At 40.2% G+C, this 21,975-nt stretch overlaps 1 protein-coding gene across 1 annotated transcript; it reads left to right on the top strand.

Moving 5' to 3' along the window:
- Nucleotides 1-3,768: 3,768 nt before the first annotated feature.
- On the top strand, nucleotides 3,769-6,417 carry LOC117544596 (zinc finger protein 503-like). Its single transcript, XM_034213788.1, has 2 exons — nucleotides 3,769-4,276; nucleotides 4,850-6,417. Exons 1-2 carry the CDS (start codon nucleotides 4,022-4,024, stop codon nucleotides 6,266-6,268), a joined length of 1,674 nt encoding a protein of 557 aa, XP_034069679.1. The 5' UTR covers nucleotides 3,769-4,021; the 3' UTR covers nucleotides 6,269-6,417.
- The last annotated feature ends 15,558 nt before the right edge of the window (nucleotides 6,418-21,975 follow it).

The following is a 21,975-nucleotide window of genomic DNA, read 5'->3' as shown; positions in this document are numbered from 1 at the left end:
ATATAATCTCCATAGGCTTTACATCCTACTCCTGACCAGCTTTAACTAATTGAGGAGACAAGGTGAAAAAGACCCTTCACCGCTGCGATCTTGGCTGCACCTCAACTTTTCCAACTCTCTCAGTCATGCTGTGCTATCGCCGTCTGACTTCCGGCGGGATACTGTAAGTTCTTCTTGTCAGCTCCGACTTGAGCTCTTGCAAATGAAGTCAACGCCACAGTATCTGACACAGATGGGGGGGGAGGAAAATAGCTTGGGTCTAGTGAAGGGGAATGGGTATGACTTCTACTGTAAGTATCTGAAATATCCTGTCTTTAACACATAATATCTGTAATACTTCCTGACACATGCTGCTATAACCTCTTATTCTGTGCCAGCTTCTGTGGGGCCCTTTTTCCCTCTCTGGGCACAGAAGAAAATAAGTCTATTTTCTTGTCATATTTGGTTGAAAGGCGACTCTCAACTTTGAGTGTAATTTCCTGCACTTTAAAGACAGTCCACATGCAAGGTGCATTACCATGCTATCAAGGTGATGGGAGCAATTTCAAACTGTCAGTCAGTCATGGAAATATCAGAGAGACTTAATGTCTACTGCAACCTGTCAAAGGCTCCTGTGAAGTGGCGGAGAGCGTAATCTGAGTCTTATTCACTCAACACCATTTACTTGTCAGCATAGCTCTGTTTTACTCTGGTTGGTAGTTCATAATGATGAATATGGTATATATATCTATCGGTATTTTAATGAACAGGTCAGTCTGTGGAAGGTTTTTGAAGTATATATGTGTGGGAAAATGTACATGTAAAGCTGTTGAACTTATAAAGAGAGCAGTATTAGAAATACCATAGTTTCAGCCCAAGTATGCGGCATCTAATATGATCACACAGTTCTCGCTTCACAGACAGCAGTTAGTTAAGGCTTTTAATTTCCAGATAGACGCACCACTCTGGGTGACACACTGGGGCTGTACTTAACTATTATTAATGTGACAGGCCTCAGTGCAAAGCAAATCAATTAAACAGGAGCAATCACCATAGTCTGGATAACGGCCTTTTAAGACTGTTTTCATGTGACAAGGAGGTCCTCCATCCAGGCCTCTGCGCCAGGACCTGACAGGTCAAGAAAGCGGCATGAAACAATAGCACCTTCTAACCATCATCTCCCCTTTTTACCTGTCAGATTCACTCGGCCTGTCTGGCTGCTGACGCCGCGCGTCCTGCACCGGCTGCCATGGGGTGAATTTTCGTGTCATGTCGGGAGAATTTCTTATTCCATTTGCTTGACATTATAATGCAGCATTTATCGACAATTTTTTTCAAAACTATATGTCAAGGGTTTTTGATGTGCAAGACTCAAGCGAGCAGAATAATAAGACTGGAGCAGTGACTTACCTTCATGCTGTCCACTGCTGCATTGTACCTCCCAACTGGAAAAGAAAAGCAGATTTTTTTTAAATCTGTTTAACTCCTTCATCATGAGGTCAGTTATCATTTCATATAAGAAATACTGAAATAAGAGTTAAACATTTTGATTAAAAAAGACTGAGTTACAGTGTTGAATGCATTTGTATAATCAATCCTGTAGTAACTGTCCTACTTCCAGAGCTAAATTATACAATGCATATTATATAATTATACATTATACAACACAGCTCCTGTCACTGTGACTCTAATTGCCATTATCTCAATGTTTAATCAACTCTTATGATTAATTGTGAAGTTGCTCCTGCATGAAGTGTTGTTTCTGCACAGACTAGCACTATTTCACATAAAATCAAGACTGAAAGTGCTGGAGGTAAGTAAAGGATACCAATTCAGATTTTGCATTAATCTCAAATATTCAAGGAAAACACTTCCAAAATCCAAAACCATAGATTTGCCAATGAACCATAGTATAACAAAAGTAAACATAAAAGAAAAAATTGAAAGTTTCGAAGTTTTATTAAAGATCATAACTGTTACTTTTTTTGACATGTCATGAATAGAAAATGTAATTTTTCTAAGGACCGAAAAGGTTATATTTTGTATATTAACTGGCCAAAGATTGCTTTTGGGAAGAAAACTTTGCATGGTGCAAAAGTGATTCAGAAAAACTTTAACTAAATGTACTTCCCTTTTTAACTTGCAAAAACTTTATGAGCTATCAGAGGCATTCAAATTAAAAATAAAACATTAATTAATCATTTAATTAAATATGAATCCTAAATCTTGTGAATAAAAGCCCAAGATAGAGCTTGTTATCTGTATAATCAACCAACTGAGGTACACGTCCCTGCTTGTAAACGGTTGTGTTTGCACAGACTCTGGATGATTCATAAACGTGCCTAGTGAAATACTAGCAGGAACATTTCAAGCTTTCTTTTTAAAAGTAATGAATTACGGCAACGAAAAATGTGCAGCCATTTAAGGATAAAGCCTAGAATTTGGTGTCTGCCGCAGCAAGCCATCCATCACGTCCACAATAAAGGAGTTTTTGCCTGACGGTCGAAATGTATGGTCGCCCTTCTCTGCCCTAATAACTCAAAGCGCTGTGTCAGAGCCTGACAGCCGTTGCCGAAAACAGCACCCCTGTTATCAATCAAAAAACACTTGCATATGTTTAACTTTCGCCTGATCAGCAAGACATTTATAGGCTATTGAGTAATAAGATAAGTGGGTCTATTTCGATGGGAAGAAATGTGGAAGCTTTAAATGATTAATGGCAGACACTAGAGGGTTTTTTAAGCTCTCTTGGAATAAAAAGAAACAATTTTTGGCTTGAATGTGGCGGAAATGTGGAGGAATATTTTTAATTCCCATGACAGAATAAGACCTGAATAATGACATGCTATCAAATTAATGTATGTAGCAGAATTTGGGTTATGTAAAATTGCCTCAGAGCTTATCTCCAATTAAACAAATTGCAGTTTTGAGTTTTACCAGACCAGGCAGGCTATCAGGGCTAAATGATGATGGAGGAGTGAGGGAAAGACACTTCTTCACTCCCCTTCTCATGGATTCACTTTACAGTATAGTTGACCTGAATATGACTGAGAAGAGGCACACACAAAAAAAACTGCAGACAGCTGACAGATAACTGCCATGCAGGACAGGGAACTGACAGATGACAGGCTGTGTGATTGAGAGGAGAAAGTTGAAGAAAATGTGAAACATGCCGATAGAAATCGCTGCATGTTGGAGTAAATATCTGACCAGAAAGGCCTTAGGTTGTTCATTTTCCATCTTTAAGGGTTAAAAGTAATTCATCACAAAATGATGCAAAGAGTGTCTGCTCCTTGCAAGACATGTGCAAAAGGGGCCATCAAATGCACAAGCTCTAAATGACGCTCTTGACATTTAAAAAAAAAAAATTGTAAATGTATAGCCAACAATTTTGTAAGGGTGACAATATTTAGCAATGTCTTATAAGTGCAAATACAATTATTATTATTATTTGTAATTATATTAATTATTATTAATACGCATCTTGTCTTCATTTAAAGAGGTTTTGGTCATTTGTGTCCTGGTCCACCTTCACTAAAAACACACAAGATGCATGGGCTGCGCATGCGTCGAATCGCCAATTACGCAAAGACGCTTATAAAAACTCAAAATTAAAAGTGCTCGGAGTGGGTGAAATCACTGAAATGTGAAACACACACCCGCGTGTGAGTAGGAAACGTCACATTCAGTCGAGCCTCTGATCACCTAGGGATCTCTTTTTGATTGGGAGGCGGCAACGACTCTGATCTGCGGAGGACGCTCCCTGGAAGGAGGCGGAGTGATCTCTCCTGCCCACTCACTGCCAACGTCAACCGAGTACGCTCTCGGACCCCCAGCCACACTGTCAGAGCAACTCCGGGGATGAAGCAACGCGGCTGTGATACGCACGGATTCTGTTCTCAAACTCCGCGTCTCTTTTTTTGAGGATTTAACATTGATTTGTTTTATCTCTGGCGAAGCGTTTAACCGTTTGAAGCTTTTGAGTGTTGGCTTTATTTACCCTACACATGTATTTCTCAACCACATTTAAGAGAATTGGGTCATGATCACATCGCCCACGGTCTCTTTCCTGAGAAATAGCACGAATCCAGCGTGGGAGAGCTGCTCCTTGGGGGAGAAGGGTGCAGTGAATATCAGGCAGCTATTCGTCCACAACTCCGTGTCTCCTGCAGACCCTTATCGCCAAGCAAGTCGTCTTCCCATAAAGGTTTTGAACATGCTTACCGCTCGGTCAGGACACATTTTGCACCCGGAGTACCTTCAGCCTTTGCCGTCTACTCCACTCGGTCCCATCGAGGTAAGCACGGACATGTTAATATGTGTTTGTAAAAACACCATCACCAATTTGCTAAATAGAATCCATAAAGTGTTACACGGTGGAATCACTTCCAAAGCTTTCAATCTGCTATTTTAGGATGTCTGTTTCGGGACATATTTGGTAGGAAATGTAAAAAAAAATTGCCCTCTACTAATAGGATTTTTAGACCCAATATCAGAGTTGCTTTATGATATTTTCGGTTATTTGTCTTTTTGTTTGCATTTAAAAAGGCTGTTAGGCTGTTAAATGGTCAAGTTTGCACTCGCTTTGAAATGTAATGACCTTTTTGTAGCTGATTAATGCAAGTGTTTGTAATGTCATTTTGACGTGTGGCAGTTGTTCAGTCTTATCTCATATCTCATGTAAAACAGCCTTCTGTGTACGTTCCCTCTTTACATGCCTATCACGCAGAGTTGTTTTGAGTTTCATCCCGAGATAAGTTCCTGCGCAATGCGTAAACTACGCGGAACGATCAGTGCGTATTTATAACAAAACATAACATGTGCAAGTGTTTTATGCATTTCTTTAACAGTTGTTTGTCCTATTTTACAGCTGGATGCCAAGAAAAGTCCACTGGCTCTTTTGGCCCAGACGTGCTCTCAGATCGGCAAACCGGATCCTCCGTCCTCCTCCAAACAGTCCTCTGGCTCAAATGGATCTAGTGATAAGGAGACGAAATCCGGTCCGCTAAAAATGAGCGACATCGGAGCCGACGACAAATCTAGTTTCAAACCTTACTCCAAATCGTCAGAGAAGAAGGACTCGAGCAGTAACCTAAGTGGAGATAAAACTAGTTTCCGAGTGCCTAGCGCCACCTGCCAGCCGTTCAGCCCCAGGACAGGCAGCCCCAGCTCCTGCACCTCTGTCTCGCCTCTGCCGGCTGAAGGCAAAGCGGGGGACAAGGAGGACAAGAAGGACTCTGAAAGCAATAAAAGCAGTACGACGGAGAGTAATATCAGCCATAGGATAAGTGGAATTACCTCTGACCAACACCAGGAGAACACATCTGGATCAAAGACTGTTACATCGGACTCGCCATCTTTAACCTCGTCCTCCTCCCTCCTCGGCTCTGGACTGGTGGCCCCCGTTTCCCCATATAAGCCCGGTCATTCAGTTTTCCCCATGCCACCTGCTGGTCTTTCCTACCCTGGAAGTTTAGCGGGTGCATACGCAGGTTACCCGCAGCAATTCCTCCATCACGGAATGACCCTTGACCCCTCCAAATCCAGCAGCCAGATGTTAAGTGCACAGTTTGCCAGCTCAATGGGCTGCAGTAAAGCAGGAACGAGTCCCTTATCTGGAGCATCCCCGCCGTCTCTTATGTCTGCTAGTCTGTGTCGAGACCCCTACTGCCTGAGCTACCACTGCTCCAGCCATTTGTCCGGGGCATCCAGCGCAAACTGCGCACATGACTCTGCGGCGGCTGCTGCTGCTGCTTCCGCGCTCAAATCTGGATACCCGCTCATGTACCAAACGCACCCGTTACACGGCGTGCATCCCTCGGCCCAGTCTTTCGGCGGACATCCCTTGTATCCTTACGGCTTTATGCTTCCCAACGACCCCCTGCCGCACGTGTGTAACTGGGTGTCTGCTAACGGACCTTGCGATAAGCGCTTTTCCTCCTCCGATGAGCTTCTCGGCCACTTGCGGACTCACACGGCATTTGCCGGTACGGAGAAGTTGATATCCGGGTACCCGGGGTCCTCTTCTCTCGCCAATGCCGCTGCCGCCGCTGCTATGGCATGTCACATGCATATGCCTCATAATGGCAGTCCTGGCAGCCCGGGCGCTCTGGCCCTCAGGGGGCCCCATCACCACCTCGGACTGAGCAGCCGCTATCACCCCTATTCAAAGAGCCCCCTGCCCACCGGGGCCCCGGTGCCGATGCCCGCGGCCACAGGAGCATATTACTCCCCGTACGCCTTGTATGGACAAAGACTGACAACAGCCTCAGCCTTGGGATACCAGTAGAGACAAATAATTATACATTTATAAAAGGAGATTTAGGCCCAATGAGTTTTATATTGTACTTCATGCAGGGACTGGATCCATGTGGGGATCAGTGTATTTATTTGCGATAGCTTCAAGCGTGACTAAAATAAAAATAATATAACTTTGAAGACTCTATGTGCATTATTTTACAAAGGAAAGAGTGGATTGTGTTTACATTTTGTGCACATTGTGTTGCATATTCAAATGGGACCTTTACATGAAATGATTTTATTCTTCATGCTAAATCATCTGTAAGTCTAGAAAGATAAGTCTCACTCAGAAAGATGGAAATTTTTACCTTGATGGCATTTTTTAAAGCTCCACAAAGCTCTGACAATATTTGTAGCCAGTTTTTTTTTTTTTAATATAGGAAATACAACAACAAAAAACTTGATTAATAACTTGTTTCTTTACCATTTTTTTTATTTTTAACTTGGGGCTGTTCAATAATAATGTACTGATTTTTTATTCAAATATATATTATTTATTTAATTCGTCCCCATTTTTCTGTGACTGGCAATCAAAACTGCATGCATGCAGATTGTGATTTATTTTATGTTCAAGTTCATGGCAAAATCTCACATATTTTGTTACTTTATAAACTTGATTTACAAAAGTCTTTACAAAGGGACTTAGAGATGTAGAACTAATTATTTAATTGCAAAGGCTTTGAACGTTTTATATTTAATAAGAGCATATCATGTGTGTGTGAGTGTTTTAGGGGGTGTTCAGATGCATTATATCTTGGGATCATCAAAACATGCTGAATCTTCTCAATCACGAGGTTCTGGATTATCGTTTAATTAACGAAGACAAACGAGCTACTGATATCAGTGAGGGGCTCGCTAAACAAAGATTTACGGTGACAACAGATGTGGGACGTTTGCACAGCTTTTGTGATGGCTGTAATGAAGCCATGAAGCAGAGAGCATGAATATAGCAGGGCCTAACTATTTAATCATCCCCTTAAAACAAATCAACTAAATCAAGCCAACAGTGTTATTATCCATCCTCAGTAAATCAGGCTGTTGTCCGGCAATAAAATCACCATCATTAACAGTCAGATGTCATATTCATCAAAGCACCCATCCTTCATGTAGATTACTCCTTAACATGGCTCAGTGATGGATGGTAATAAAGCCACTAACCCACAATTCAGCATGGCAACCAGTCAGCCATGAAGCCAGTTGACCAATCGTGACGCATCTATTTTCATTTACAAACGTGATGTGAACAAATTGGGTTTCAGATCTTTGAACATCATTTCTCAACATTTAATTGATGTGGTATACATTCACATATGAACAGTTAAACCAGTCAATAAATTAGTCAGTAGATTTATTTTATAGCATCAGTTGCTGGATTTCTTTTAATTTAGGGAATAGCTGTGAATAGAGCATCTGTGGACTAATTTGCTTGGAAATGACAGTTTGGTTAGCAAGCCTTGGGATTCAGTGTTAACTTATAATAACTAATAAGAATTAAGACTTTTTTTTAACAGTATATATTTAAGTGATGTATTTTATAATATTCATGTTGTGGTGTTTTTCTTATACATAAAATCTCATTAAAACCAAAAACTATGTTCCAAGACAAACCTGCGAATAACACAAAGGTGACATTAGACAGTCTAAAAAAACAGAAATTACACGAATAAATCCTTTACAATTTCAATAAAATAATGTCTGGGCTCTTTAATCCTCTCTAGCATTTATAAAAAGTAAAAAAAGTGAAACAATTGTATATAACTGTATAGTATAGTTGTAAGCAGACAAATAGTATTAATGTGTCTATATACATTCATGTGGAAACCCACCCAGTAAGTGGAGGCTAAAGAATAAAAAAGACAACGACTTACGATATGGTTAAACATGTCCCTATGGAAGAAATTGTTGACAAATAATGTACATTAATACACTTTAAATATATTCTCAACTGCTTGTACAAACCAATACTAAATTGGGTTGTTTGAGTAAAGCACAATTTGTTGCTGTTATTTCAGTAGTTACACAGATAAATGAATATGAACCCATGTTATCATTGATTGTTATACGTTTTTAATTCAACTTAAAGATAAGAAAACATCCTAAATATGTTGTTGAACTGGACAGTTACCCCTTATAAATGAAAACAAACTGTGGATATTTTATAAGATGATAATTCACCAGTGATATTGTATGATCAATTATATATTTTTTGTCTTTTAAAAAGCAAAAACATGCTAATTTCCGTACCGAGAAATGATAGTTCTTGATAAACATGAGCTTTATATGAACAACTACTGTAATGCACCAGTCACATCACTATTTTGAAATGAAAGGATAGTGGGAGCACCATCAGTTTGAATTGTTATTATACATTTAGAGTTTAGAAAAAGCTAAATTCATTTCATCAAAGAGGTCATCGAGGGCAGATGCTGCATCATATGGATAAAAGGTCATTGGTACATCTGTTTTCTGGCTCAGTGGGCTTCACATACATCTATCTATCCTACCATGCTAAAGTCTATCAATCTTTATGTAGCGACAGAGGATCTCTTACCCACATGTTTGAATGTAAAATACTGTCAGGAGGACATAAGACGCTGGACGGCTTTGTAACCCTGCGTTGAATCACAGTGCCGGCCCCACCTGTTCTGCTTTGAACTGCAGCGTGAGTACGACTCATGGCCTTTCACCTGAGGGGGAACAGATCAGCACAGCGTGGCCCAGCGCAGACAAATTTATGTTAAAAATTGTCACTTTTGCACAGCTGCACGCCATGTGTTACACTGTCTGTTCTGCTTGAAGGCCTGGTGGACATCATCACCGCTACGCTGAGCTGATGTTCCTCCTCACAACGCCCACAGTCGTGGACCAAAATTGACTTTTCAGAAACTGGTTCACGCATCAAATACATCAAGCAGCTTTCAAACACTTGTTATGCATGTTATGGCCAAATAATGAATTGAACACCCTTTTGTAATCAATATTAATGATCCAATCAAGGGATTTCCCCGTTGTTACATAAACTTCAGTTGCTTTGCGAAAATCTCCCTCATTGCTTATGTACTCTGGAAAGGCAGACAGATCTCTGTTTACAGAAGCAAAAGGAAAAACCGAAGACTTTTTGCACATTCAGTCAGCTGAGAAGTGTGTCTTCCATCATCCAAAAAAAAACATGGTGGTTTATGTTTTCAGGGGAGGCTTTTGCTTCTCCAAACAAGCTCCATATTTATCATCACTCCATAATTTCCTCCCTTTGACAAGCAAAGTAAACGACAGGAATACAGAGTTAAAGCTGGGTTTTACCGAGCTGTTGACCTTTGGAGCTAGTATTCTTCTATTAACTCTAGTCAGGCATCATAAAGAAGTTAGCTTGTACACTGAGGTTTTCCTAACATGGATAACGTGTCTGTGTGTGTACTCTGTATACTCACAATAAAGTGTTTCTTATTGAGTCACAAGCCAGCCGATGGGAAATTGTTAAAGGGGAATTTTCCCTCGAAGGGAGTCTGTCAACACACAAAGCGAAGGAAAGAGCGACCATGAGTTAAACAGTGGGCCCTTGTCTCTCAGCACTCAACATGCCCTATAATTTACACACCACTGACAGGGGCCATTTTGAAGTATGTCATAGGCGGAAAACTTTTTGTCTGCAAACGTCTTGCTCTCTGTAAGTCGACTTCTGCCCGGGTCTGGGTGATTAATGACTTATGGCCTTATTGTGTGGAGGTGGCTAATTACCTACAGGCCGACTTTAGAGACACGCTATGAAAACCCTCCTCTGATAACCCCAACTGTTTCCCCTCCTCGTCTTGGCATGTGGAAGCTCTTACTGACACATTTGCAAGAAGCAGACTAACGTTGAGTAAGATTAATGGCCTCTGAGAACAGTAAACAGTCTTTGATTCAACAGTGTTTAAATGTATGACACACTGGCATTGTGTTTCCATGCTGTTCGTGCTCTCTGGTTGGGAAACACAGCCAAAGTTCCCCCACTGTTGGTTTAAAATTAGGCTTGGCATACTCATGGTGGGAGTCTCTTGATGCTCAGGCTGGCAAACATGTGTTCATTGCCTCTTTAAGTTTTCTGCAGTTCCTTCAGACTGACATTCTGAGACAAAGATAATCAGTTTCTTCTTAAATGCCCTGAGCAGGCAGCCAGTATGAATGTCTGATAAAGTCATAAACAAGTATTTCTGTAGAGCCAGCAGAGGAAGAAGACAAAGGCAGCATTATGTTGCACACTAACTAACAATAAGCCAAAGCCTCATAAGCTGTTCTTTAAGGTCAGCGGCTCGTTGTTCCCGACACACGACTGGCCAGAAATTGTGCAGCCATCCCCTCCACTTTGTCTCACCCTTCCCATTATTAGGTTTGTTAACATACTGTATTGCCGTGTTTGCAGTCATGTCGACAGGCTAACTTACTCAAGTTAATATCGAACTTGTGTGCTTCGCCCGACGCGACAGTTTTAGTGCCAGAATGATTGCCTTGACCTATGAGATGAAATTAGCTATGGACACGACTTGGAGAGTTTTCTTCCTGGTGAAGAAACATATTTACCAGAACAGAGACAACGATGGAAAATAGCAGGGAACAAAAATGCTCCTTCAATAACGTGATGAATGAAAAATGCCACGTGGACCCAAAGTGGTGCAAAATGCATAATGCCAGCTGGCAGACCATTACAGGTGATGGACATTTCACTTACCTTAAGTCAAATATAACAGACTGCTGTTCATTAATATACAGGAAGGCCTGCAGAATCGAGCCTGCCATCTGGTTAAATCGACAGAGTAATCTACAGCTCGTGATTAGGGCTGAGGAGCAGAGTTTCTCTTTAATCTTTTCAGCTTTCAAAAAAAATTCCATCTGCACCATGTGGCACATCATTTTTCTTTAAGACAAATGGACTGTTTTTGTATGATCCAAAATTAGATCAGCAGAAAACAATCAATCTTGTAACGCTGGTCTGGGAAAATAATTGAGATTTGGATTCTGTCTTCCTTCCTCTTGTCTTTATAGTGTTTTACTCTCCCTTTTCATTGCATGACTAGCTTTGCAGCCATGATATTCTTCCCATGATGCTCTCTACCCGTTTCCATCACCGAGTGTATAACGGGCAATGCACTAATGATGGATATGAAAATATGCCTTAATATAGTGATTCCCCTTCAGCTTTGTTCCCTGTGGTGCTCAACAACAGATGGTGACCTGTGACAATCTGTGACACCTGAACCAAAATCCACACTGAAGCAAAGTAGAAGACAAAAAACTTCAAGTCATTCTGTCTGCAAATTAGTGAGATGACACAACTGTCAGGTGCCAGCCTCCAGTGACAGTTGCCCCCCTCCCATTACAGGAGCAGCGATGCTTTCACTGCACGACAAAAGGGAAATGGGTGCATGTTTTTTTATAGGAGACCTGTCTGTCAGCTGGCTCTCAAGTCATAACAAATCACCAGCACTCAGCTGAGGCTGAACATTCAGGGCGTCAGGAGGAAGACGGATGACCTGCAGGCCTTTGAAGTGCTCTGGCAGTTCAGATGGCTCAGCAGCGCTGACAGAGAAATATACACAACAGAGCAACCAATAATGAGAACATTAAACATTCCAGCCACCTGACAGGCTGACAAAAACAGCCTGGCCTCACATCAATCATCCGCTGAGACATAACCTTGACAATTAGTCCCCTCTGATACTTCCAGTAACCCCTGGGCCTGCACTGCAGTGCGACTCCACTTAAAGAGGAGAAAACCAAAGAGCTTAATCTAATTCCTTGATTCTGATTGATAAAGACATAGTAGCGACAGAGACCGCAACATATCGGTTCAACAAATGATGGATTCAGAATCGGTTGGCGAGCTCTATTGAAGTAATGACTCTCCAAGGACATACTGTATGTGAAAATAGGAGAACGCACATACTGTAGTTCGATTATTTTCCTGGCTGCCTCTGAAGATGTTTCGGCTAAGAACACAAAAATGTATCCAGCATAAGTTTATGGCTCTGCCTGCTCAAATATGAGTTTTAATGATGCCCCACAGGCATTTGGAAGCTATATAAATACTTGTAGCAGAGCCAACACTTAGGTTTCAATATAACTCAAGGCATAATTCAGCATGAATAGTTCTTTAATGTGTAACGAGGTTACATATCTTACATCTGTATCTGTGTAAACATATGCTAAATGTCAAGACTGCTATTAAAGGCTCTATAAATCCTGCTCACTAAAAGTCTTACTATCATTAATGTTGGAAAAAAGTAACTCCTGTTCTTTTTATTTTGAGCTTACTCCTCATTAGCCATGTACAGAATACTTTTTAGTCTTGCCTGTTCTCTGCAATTCAAATCCGGACCCTCCGAAAAAGGCGAGGGGCCATGTTGTCATCACTCTAACTATGTAGTTACCATATGACAAATGAGCCATGTGAAATGACATTTCCCTTTTGCCTTCACACCTGTAGAGAAAAAGCAAAGCATCTGACAGATGGATGAATGGCAGAACCTCCAAACTACTGTATCTCCCTCTCATTTGGTGAAATGTAAAGAGCCGAGGCAATGACTGTTTACAAAAACTACCTGAGACGGAGCTGCAGAGTTCCAAGCCCTGAGGATGATAAATGGCTTTGCTAACCCGTTGGGACTGCAGGCCCAAATGAGGACGGAGCTAATTGCCGTGCGAAATACTTTGGCATGAATGGAAAGAAAATGCAGGCGAGCCGCGGCCAAAAAAAGGGCCCAGTTGCAGCTCTGAACTCCTAGTTGGCTTTTGCTTACAAGAGTTCACTCTGTGTCCATAAATCATGGACTGCTTATAGCTGAAACTGCCCTTAGTCATCAACATGCAATAGACTGAGTGACAGATTCCATCCTGACTACATTAGCCTCCAGTTCAAACGAGCCTCCTTTTTTAAACTCTCCTACCATCTTGAAACTCACAGGAAATAAAAACCAGATGGCCGAGGATCGCTGTGTATAACATAAAGCTGAGCTCATACGGGAGAAAAAAGACAGTAAAGACTTTATAAGAAAGTACACATGATGTTGAGGGAAATGACAGAGGTCAATTTGAGGTATCCTGGGTTTTAGATATCCTTCAAATACTGCTTCAGATATGACTTTATCCTGAGGCTGTAGACTGCAGCACATTACTCATTTTCAACTGACAAGAGACCTGAAATGTGGTTTCAGACAGTGTTACTCCCACACAGGTGGCACAAGTGCAAGCTCCACAATCCTTCTTAGCTACGTTCATGCTTTTCTGAGCTCCAATCTTGAACTAGACAGCAGTCAGGGGGCACATACCTCCCCCAAGGCTCCAAGAGATAATTAACTTTATATTTAAATGAGATTTTCTTTTTCCATGGCATCAGGATCCAGACCGGCATCTAAATAATGATAGACAATAATGGGATACATGTGCCAGATTATTTTCAATGAAGTAAGTGCAGTAGTCTGTACTTTAAACTGATTTGTAGAAACTGCTGCACACTGTTTTTTATTTTATTTATTTATTTATTTATTTATTTATTTATTTATTTATTTATTTATTTATTTATTTATTTATTTATTTATTTATTTATTTAATAAGTGCAGTAGTCAAGAGTAGGTAAATTAGTAAGTGAAAATGTTCAAAGTTGCCCTATCACACAATTACTTCTAAAAGTGTTTGGATCTCCACCAAGAATGAATCACAAATGTCCTTTTCAAACTGTTCCCCATTTCAGGAAAAAAGAGCAGCACAAGTACATGCTTTGCCATGCTAGCTCGAGGCTTGGGTTTTGGTTCGGGTTTGACAAGGATGCCTTGGATATCTTGGTATTGTTATTGTGAGCATGCAAGCATGCTGCTGTTAGCATTAAACTCAAAGCCATGCCTCAAAGTGCTGCTAGTATGGCTATACGTAGATATCCATATATCAGGAGGCAGATATATTCAACAATACAATCAAAATTAGTTTTTTAGTATCATCTCATTGTATTGTAGTATTATCTCTGGTGTCCATATTTATAATACTCAGCTGGCATGAACACACACATTAACTCCATTCATGAGATGTATCAAAATATTCACACAGTATTTCTGTGTGTTTGGTTTTGGTAGGTTATCTATGAGTCTAATAAAAGGTCAATATGGCAATATGATGTTTTTATATTTTAGGTGAACTGGCACATTTATAAAACAAATGATTGGATGTTGTCATTGTTACACCATTCTTTTACTCTATCATAAAACATTTATACTGACTGTTAAAAGATCACACGTTTTCTCAGGAGAAATAAACTAACACCCACTTCAGTACCAATAAAGAAATCAGCGTATCTCACATAATAGCACATATTTATCAAGGGAGTTGCAAGTTTGGTTGCAACGCCCAATGCCTCCTGGGGATTCTCTTAATGAGTTAGCTTTCAAATAGATTTAATTCCTAATAGGTAGGGCTTAAAAGGTAAATGTTTGCTCCCTGATCTTAACTGAAATACTATCCCTTTTGTAATCTATAATGTAAGGCCATGAAGCACAGGTGCTCAGATGGTTAAGTAAACATCAAAGTAAAACCCCAAAGAGCCTTTTGGACACGGAGTGCTAGCAGCTAAAGGCTGCGGTATAATGGAAAGCCCTTTGTTTTTAATAGCGGTGATTTATACATATTTATCTCAGGAATCTGTACCAACAATAGTTTCCTTATGCGAGTTGCAATCAATTATATTTTCAGTTTCTTGCCACCATCAAGCAGACCTATGAAATATTCCCACCTGTCCATGCCAGAACATTGTTTGTGATGTTATTTTATGAGAAAAGATGGTGGTGACTCATTTTAATTCAATTGCATGAACTGGAGGCACAATCTGTTTTTCATGTTCTCTGGCTCCAGCTGGAAACACCTGCCCTGTCCTCACAGCTAATACATTAAGTGTAAGTGCCTGAGCAGATGTTGTAGGGTCAGCAGGGAGTCTAAGGCCTATAGAGCTCTCAATATGTATTGGACCAGATCAGAAGGCAATGACATTAGCCGTCCTCTCTCTTGATAAATCACTCTTTTACATACAGGTAGAATACAGATTAGCTTTACCTTCCTAGAAACACCCTTTCCAATTTATCAGCCGCTAAATCAACACAGTCCTGATATTGGCAGATATATCCTCCTTTAGAAATGCCAATCAGGGAGGGATCTCTTGGTAAAAACACTTCAACTTTCTCACTGGGAACTGGAACACACTGGAATCTTTTATTTGTGTTTGCTTTGCAATCATTCGCAGAGATCAAAGCCGGGGCTTAAGGCCTTGGTATCAGCGCACGACAACGATGACATCTCCCATTCACACTGCGTCTTCTTCTCACATCTCACATGCACTCAGTCGTCACATCCCACAACAAAGAGAGACGCCCCGAGTTATCATCCATCAAACAGTGCCTTTTATGGCCCATCAAAAGACAATGAACTGCCAGAGTGAAAGGAGCGTTTGCAACATGAAGTGACAGCCAATACTCCAGACACAGATTAAACGGCGTTGGAAATGAGAGAACTACATAATGTTTGGGTAATTTGTGAAAATTAGACGTTAGGATTCATCTTTATGAAGGGAAGGAACTCAGCTGAGCATAGCATGGCTCTCGCTCTGATAGTTCATGCAACTCTATTTGCTTTGGTTTTGAAGTATAGGCTTCATATGGTTATGGATTGATACACTTTGTTTCCAGACATCGTAAGATTTCTTTAACGCCTCAGTTCTAAGGTATGAGCTACATGTTGAGATATAAAACAGACCCTGTAGGCTTATTTTCCATCAAAGGCCTCCCATTTATTCAATTTTCTATCAAAACCAAGAGATGTTTAAGAATAAAGGGGAGTAGCGGCAATACAATACATCATTGTGTACAATACAAGACTCGCAACATAAACCGTCAACGGCCTCTTTGTATGTTATCTCCCATGGATTATTCCTCTCAAGTCAACCATCAAGCTCTGTGGGTGTAGAGCCGTATGGTGCAGTTGTGTTGTGCGCCACAACATGCAGGGTAGATTTTGCTGAAGCTTTCAACGGAGGCCGAGTGAAACAGGACACCCACATGATTATACTGTATCCTGTCTGTTCCTGATTTATTGTGACAGCAGAAACTCCCTGCATAACCATGTCGTCAGGTGTTAGAACTTGCTGTGTGGGACACTTGATAGGATTCAGGCCGTTAGCCAAGACCGTGTGAGAAAGTCTCCAGAGACACTGCTGAGAAAACGCAAAATCCTCATTACTAAATATACAACCGCCTCGCTACTAATGGCGAACGGAAACAGGCCACTCACCTTTGGCGAACGGAAACAGGCCACTCACCTTTGGCTAGAAAAGTAGCAGCTGTGATTATTTTTTTAAACGAGTAATGTTAAAAAGGGGTATCCTAGTAGTAGTTTATGGCCCTTTTTTGAGCTTTTTATTTAGATTTCAGGTATATCTAAGAAAGGAGAGAACTAACTTGAATTCAATTTGTTACATATAGAACAAGTGATTAGTTTTTAGTGCTGATATCAACATTTTCAGATGTTGGAATGTTGTTGTCATATTTTCATGAATTACTGCACTTACTTGTTATGTTCTCTCTTAATTGTTTACAACATACAAATGCAGATTTTACTTTATAATTATTCCGTAACTAATATAAAGGAATCCTGCAGCATATGAACACTTTTTGAAACGACACATGAAAAAAACATGTGCCTAGTAAGTTTCATTAGAAAGTTAATCTCCATAGTTTGGGTCAAATGATCTATTGCAGACATATCATATCATTTTTTAATACGTATATAGAATCTTGTATTAGAGGTACGATGTTTGGGACATAGTTCAGGTATAAAAGGACATGGAAGGTAACTCCTCAGTGAAGAACTCTCATGTGTGGTTGTATTCTCCTTTGTTGTGTATTATGATGAAACCCCAGGACCGCTCCATCATAAATCAATCAATGTTTATTTATATAGCCCAATATCACAAATGTTACATTTGTCTCAGTGGTCTTCACAGTTTGTACAGAATATCAGTATGACAATACGACACCCTCTGTCATCACATCACATACTTAATAAAGGAGTTTAGCAGTGGGTGTCAGCAGCATTTGCCTTCAGTGAAATCTGTCAAAGCTGCAGTGCATCTGGACACTAAACAGCTTCTCACTGCAGACAACACTGGTTATACCAGGTCGAGTGGGGTCGGGCGGGATGACTCTAGGCCTTTGACAATCTGTTTGTATTTTAGGAGTGCAGATTCTGAGATACTTGAGAAGTCTGGACAGAGGGATTATGTCCTTTCTTGTGTTGTACACTGGAACATCTTAATCGTCTCTTATCGCTCCTTTGTCTCACATGATGCCATGTGCAGCCTTTTGTGCTATTTCAGAGACAAGAAAAAGTCCATATACATATGTAGCCTTTTCTTGTTGAGTTATTCTTTACTCTTTCTTCTGAAAATTACATAAATAGTTCTAATTAGACACTGTGGTAAATTATTCATGATTCTATCTTGGCTTGTGATCCCCTTAAGGAATAATTGAAAATATACTTAATTCACACTTTCATTAAAAGCTGCACTGAATAATGTGCAATTGTTGCTTTTCTTCTGTCAGCCATTACATCTAATTGCTGTAATATATGTTTGTCAAGGGGGAAGGTACTAAAAATATACAGTTTATAGCGGTATCACCTGAAACCAGCTCTTTGAGCATGAAGGGAGGCATTATTCAGAATAAATGGATTATCAGGGAAACCAGCATAAATGACTCAATAAAACTGTTAAGCAGCCAGGCAGCCAGTGGTGGCCAACATGATTAATCGCAGGTGTTCCAAGATTGGATTTATTTTGTCTTTTATTTCTCCTTTAATGACTAGCCGCGAACACGGCTCCTAATATATCGCCCATGTTTCTAGATTACCGGTGACTAATGAGGATTCAAAATGGCCGTTATCTACATTAATGTCTTTTTATTTGAAAAGTCAATACTGCCCGTGTGTGGGAGGAATATTCTAGTGAGAGCGACTTGCGGTGATCTGTTACAAGCCACCCAATTAAAAAGGGTTTCAAAAAGCATTGCTGGCATTTTTATGAGTACACAGTTGTGTCGTTATATTTATAATTTTTTACCACTTGGGATATTATTCATTCAAATAACTACAACATGTTGCTTCTACATTCATCAACCAGATCCATTTATTGGTTTATTTTCAATCCCTCCACATACATCTGAATTATAAAACGTCTCAAAGAGTATGTTGTCACCTACTTTCCCCACAGATGATCAATATTCTGTATTTGTGGGATAAATGAAGCTATAATTTACATGTTGCTGTTTTCAAAGTGGCTGTACCCCATGGAGGTTCAGTATATTCTTGGTGGAGGGCTCTCAGAAGGCCTTGTGTTGATGCAGGAGATATAGCTCAATTTAATGAAAGAGTCTGGCTCAGTAATGACCCCAGTGATTCATATATTCGTAAAATAAATCAATCCCACATCAGCCAAGTGCAGAAATAGGATCTCCTGCAGCCTTAAATCTTGGCATTGGGTAATATGCGCTAAACTGCAGAATAAGACAGATGAAGTTCATTACAGAGCTGAAAACAGGTATGAAGACAAAACATTGAGTCCAATAACGTGCTGCAGAGAGAATGTAAAACCCAAGGCAGTGCTTTGTCAGACTGGACCGTTGTGCCACCAGACTGTTGTTCTTTCCGTCTATGATTTAACACAGCCGAGCACGGCTAGATGGCACCCAGGAGAGGACTTGATTTTCATGTTTGCCAATCTTCCTCTATTCATGCCCGTGGTGACCATAAATACACTTTTATGCTTCCTGGAGAAATGCTTAAAGAAGCATTTTGTCCAAGTCCTGTATAGACTTGCATCGCAATATTCTTGATGGATGACAGCAGCGAAGTTCAGAAGACGCCCCAGAGAGTTTCCAATCCCGTTTGTTTGGGGGTTTAACATTTGAGCATAATTCCAGCTCCGCTGTATTTATGTGGGTTGGACTCCTCTGCTCTGAGTCTTTTGTTCCCACAGTTCACTAATGAGGCAGAGCTCCACCAGTGGCCACGGACATCTCAACGGGCATTTTGTGGAGGTCTGAGATGTGTTAACCCCAGAACAGGAGAGCATTTGAAAAGATTTAAAAAGATCTCCAGGAAACCTTTAACATGCTTGGCCAGCTGATAATAGGCAAATAAATTGCTCTTGGTCAGTTAACCCTTTTCAGAATGATCAATGGCTGCATGTCAACACAGTTGGGAAGAACCTAACTAGGGCTGCAACTAACAATTATTCAAGGGTTATGTGTTTGAATGCCTTTTGTATGTCCTTTAAAAAGACAAGTTAATTAAATATGATATGAAACTGAATTTTCTGCCATTTTTGCATGAAAAATAACTAACTATTAATCGATTATCAAAATAGATGATTACTTTTCTGTCAAGCAACACATCGCTGACTCAACTAATCATTACAGCTGTAGTTGCTACCACCTTTGCACCTGCTTAACCCCTCCCTCTTCAGTTGGCCTTATACTAAGACTGACCTACAGGGAGGTCCAAGTACTAAATGGAATGACCCTCTGTCAAAAAAAGGCCCAACTAAGCTATACATAGTGTAGTGGCCCTTTAGCTTTCTCTGGGATCGACATAGCAGGACAGTCCCACCCAATGCCTCTATCCATCATGTATACCTCTCATCACAGATCAGGGTGGGTCATTGCTGGGATTGGTTCATATTATTTTTATACATAAACACATTTTTCCTTTAATTGATTGACTTTTTCTGGATTCGTATCTTGATGAGATGATCATATAAACTTTAATCGAAACACAAAAGAACAATATCAAAGAATCTGGTTCTAACCACAGCACTGACCTCTAGTTTCAGTCCACACTTTTCATTAATCAAACTCATTACTAATGACCCTGATCAACAACTTAGGCCTATATGTCACCACTTTATTCTTATGTGAAAGATATGTTGATTAGGCGTTGACACAAACAGGGCTATTTCAATACACAGCATTAAATTAATTAACTGCCGTCATCACATCACTCCAAGGCCACACTGAAAGGAGATGACTCCAAGACCACACTGAAAGGAGATGACACCAAGACAGAATTAACAGCTTTCAACAAATAATCTATAAACAACATCATTTCTAAAACAAGTAAACAGCTGTTGGAGGCTTTTTGTGAAGCATAAATTGTACTGTAAGTTAATGACAGACAGAACAAATAGAGACAAATGTTGCGCCGCCTTAATTTAAGTGTAAGACAATCTTTTTATACACACAGATGTCCTGTGACTTGGACATGATTTGCATAATTAACTGTCCATGCTAAATATACATTTAGCTCACAACAGAGGGGGGAAGTTGGCTGGAGACATAAGTGCATTAGCCTGACCCATGTGTTCTAAAAGCAGTGGGATGCCAACTGTTCAGCCACATTTATTAAAAATGGCTTGTTTAGGAGGAAAATAGAAATCACAAATAGGCTCGTTTATCCTTCCTTGTGACACATGATGTACAATGCATTCTGCAATTTAGAGTAGATGAGAACTAAGTGAGAAAATAGTCCTGAAAAGTAAAAATGTAAATGTTACTTCACCAACTAGAAACAACCTACAGTATAGGACGAGCCAATTTGAGAAAGAAATTAGAATTATTCCACTCTGATGATTAATGAAAGTATTGACACACAATCTGAGATCTGCCCGAATGCCTTTTGGCCGCTTCAGAGAATAATCTGACACTAGTGCTCTGAGCCAAATGAACACGACTGAATAGCCGGCCCACATGGTTAGATACACTGCAACGTAACATTTGGAGTCACATTACCGCGCCTTGTGCTTTCACAGTCAATAACAAAATGATTGGTTGGCAGTGGCATGTCTTGTTAGCGGGATATTGTTGCGCTTGACATTTATCATAGCTTCGGGGTCGTGAACTCAAAGCTAAACAGCAATTGAATCATTAAATGTGAACGGCTGCAACTACTCCGTCTCGGAGGCACTGACACAAGTGTTTTCATGCTGAAACGAGTGACTAATTTCCGCTAAACTAAACACGTCTTTGTTCAAAATGGGACATTATGCGCTAGGAGCGACATATACTCCAGGGTTGGAGAAACAATGGCCTCTTTAACAAGCAGATTATTTGCTGCATATTGATATTAATACCAATTACAATTATAGATGGATGTCTTCCTGTAAATCAAGTCATGCGTTTTGTCTAGAGAGGCCAAGAAAGAACAATCACTCCTATTTAGCTTTATACATTCAGCAAATTCAGTTCTTGTGACTGAAATGTAGACAAGCATTATGATTGTATCATACCAGAAAACAATGGGCATACAGATTCAATTGTCATTAACTTTATATAAAAACTATTTATTTCGATGGTCTCTCAAGGAGGTAATTAACCTCTCCGTGGCAAACATTCTGACTCCAATACTGCAGATTTCTACATCAACGTCATGTGTTGTGATTTGAAAACATTTCCACAAACTAAACAAGAAGACTGTTACCAGATACGTTCATTCCGAATGCAGCATTTGGAGTTCAATAAAACAATCCAAATGGCTCAATTTCCACTCACAAGCTTAAAGCAAATAGGATGCTCAATAAAAACATTGCACAGGGCCTCTCTGTTAAAAGAATCAATAGCTAGAGGACAAAGAACCTAT

This window comes from Gymnodraco acuticeps, unplaced genomic scaffold (genome assembly GCF_902827175.1).
Source record: "Gymnodraco acuticeps unplaced genomic scaffold, fGymAcu1.1, whole genome shotgun sequence".
NCBI classification, from domain to species: domain Eukaryota; kingdom Metazoa; phylum Chordata; class Actinopteri; order Perciformes; family Bathydraconidae; genus Gymnodraco; species Gymnodraco acuticeps.
Note: the sequence above shows the minus strand (reverse complement) of the source record. Positions and strands in the feature narration are given on the sequence as shown.

What these genes read in the sequence shown, in the direction of transcription:
- LOC117544596 (XM_034213788.1), top strand. Translation starts at nt 4,022, where the DNA reads ATGATCACATCGCCCACGGTCTCTTTCCTGAGAAATAGCACGAATCCA. An exon ending in CTCCACTCGGTCCCATCGAG is followed by an intron (nt 4,277 to 4,849) that starts GTAAGCACGGAC and finishes CCTATTTTACAG; the next exon opens with CTGGATGCCAAGAAAAGTCC.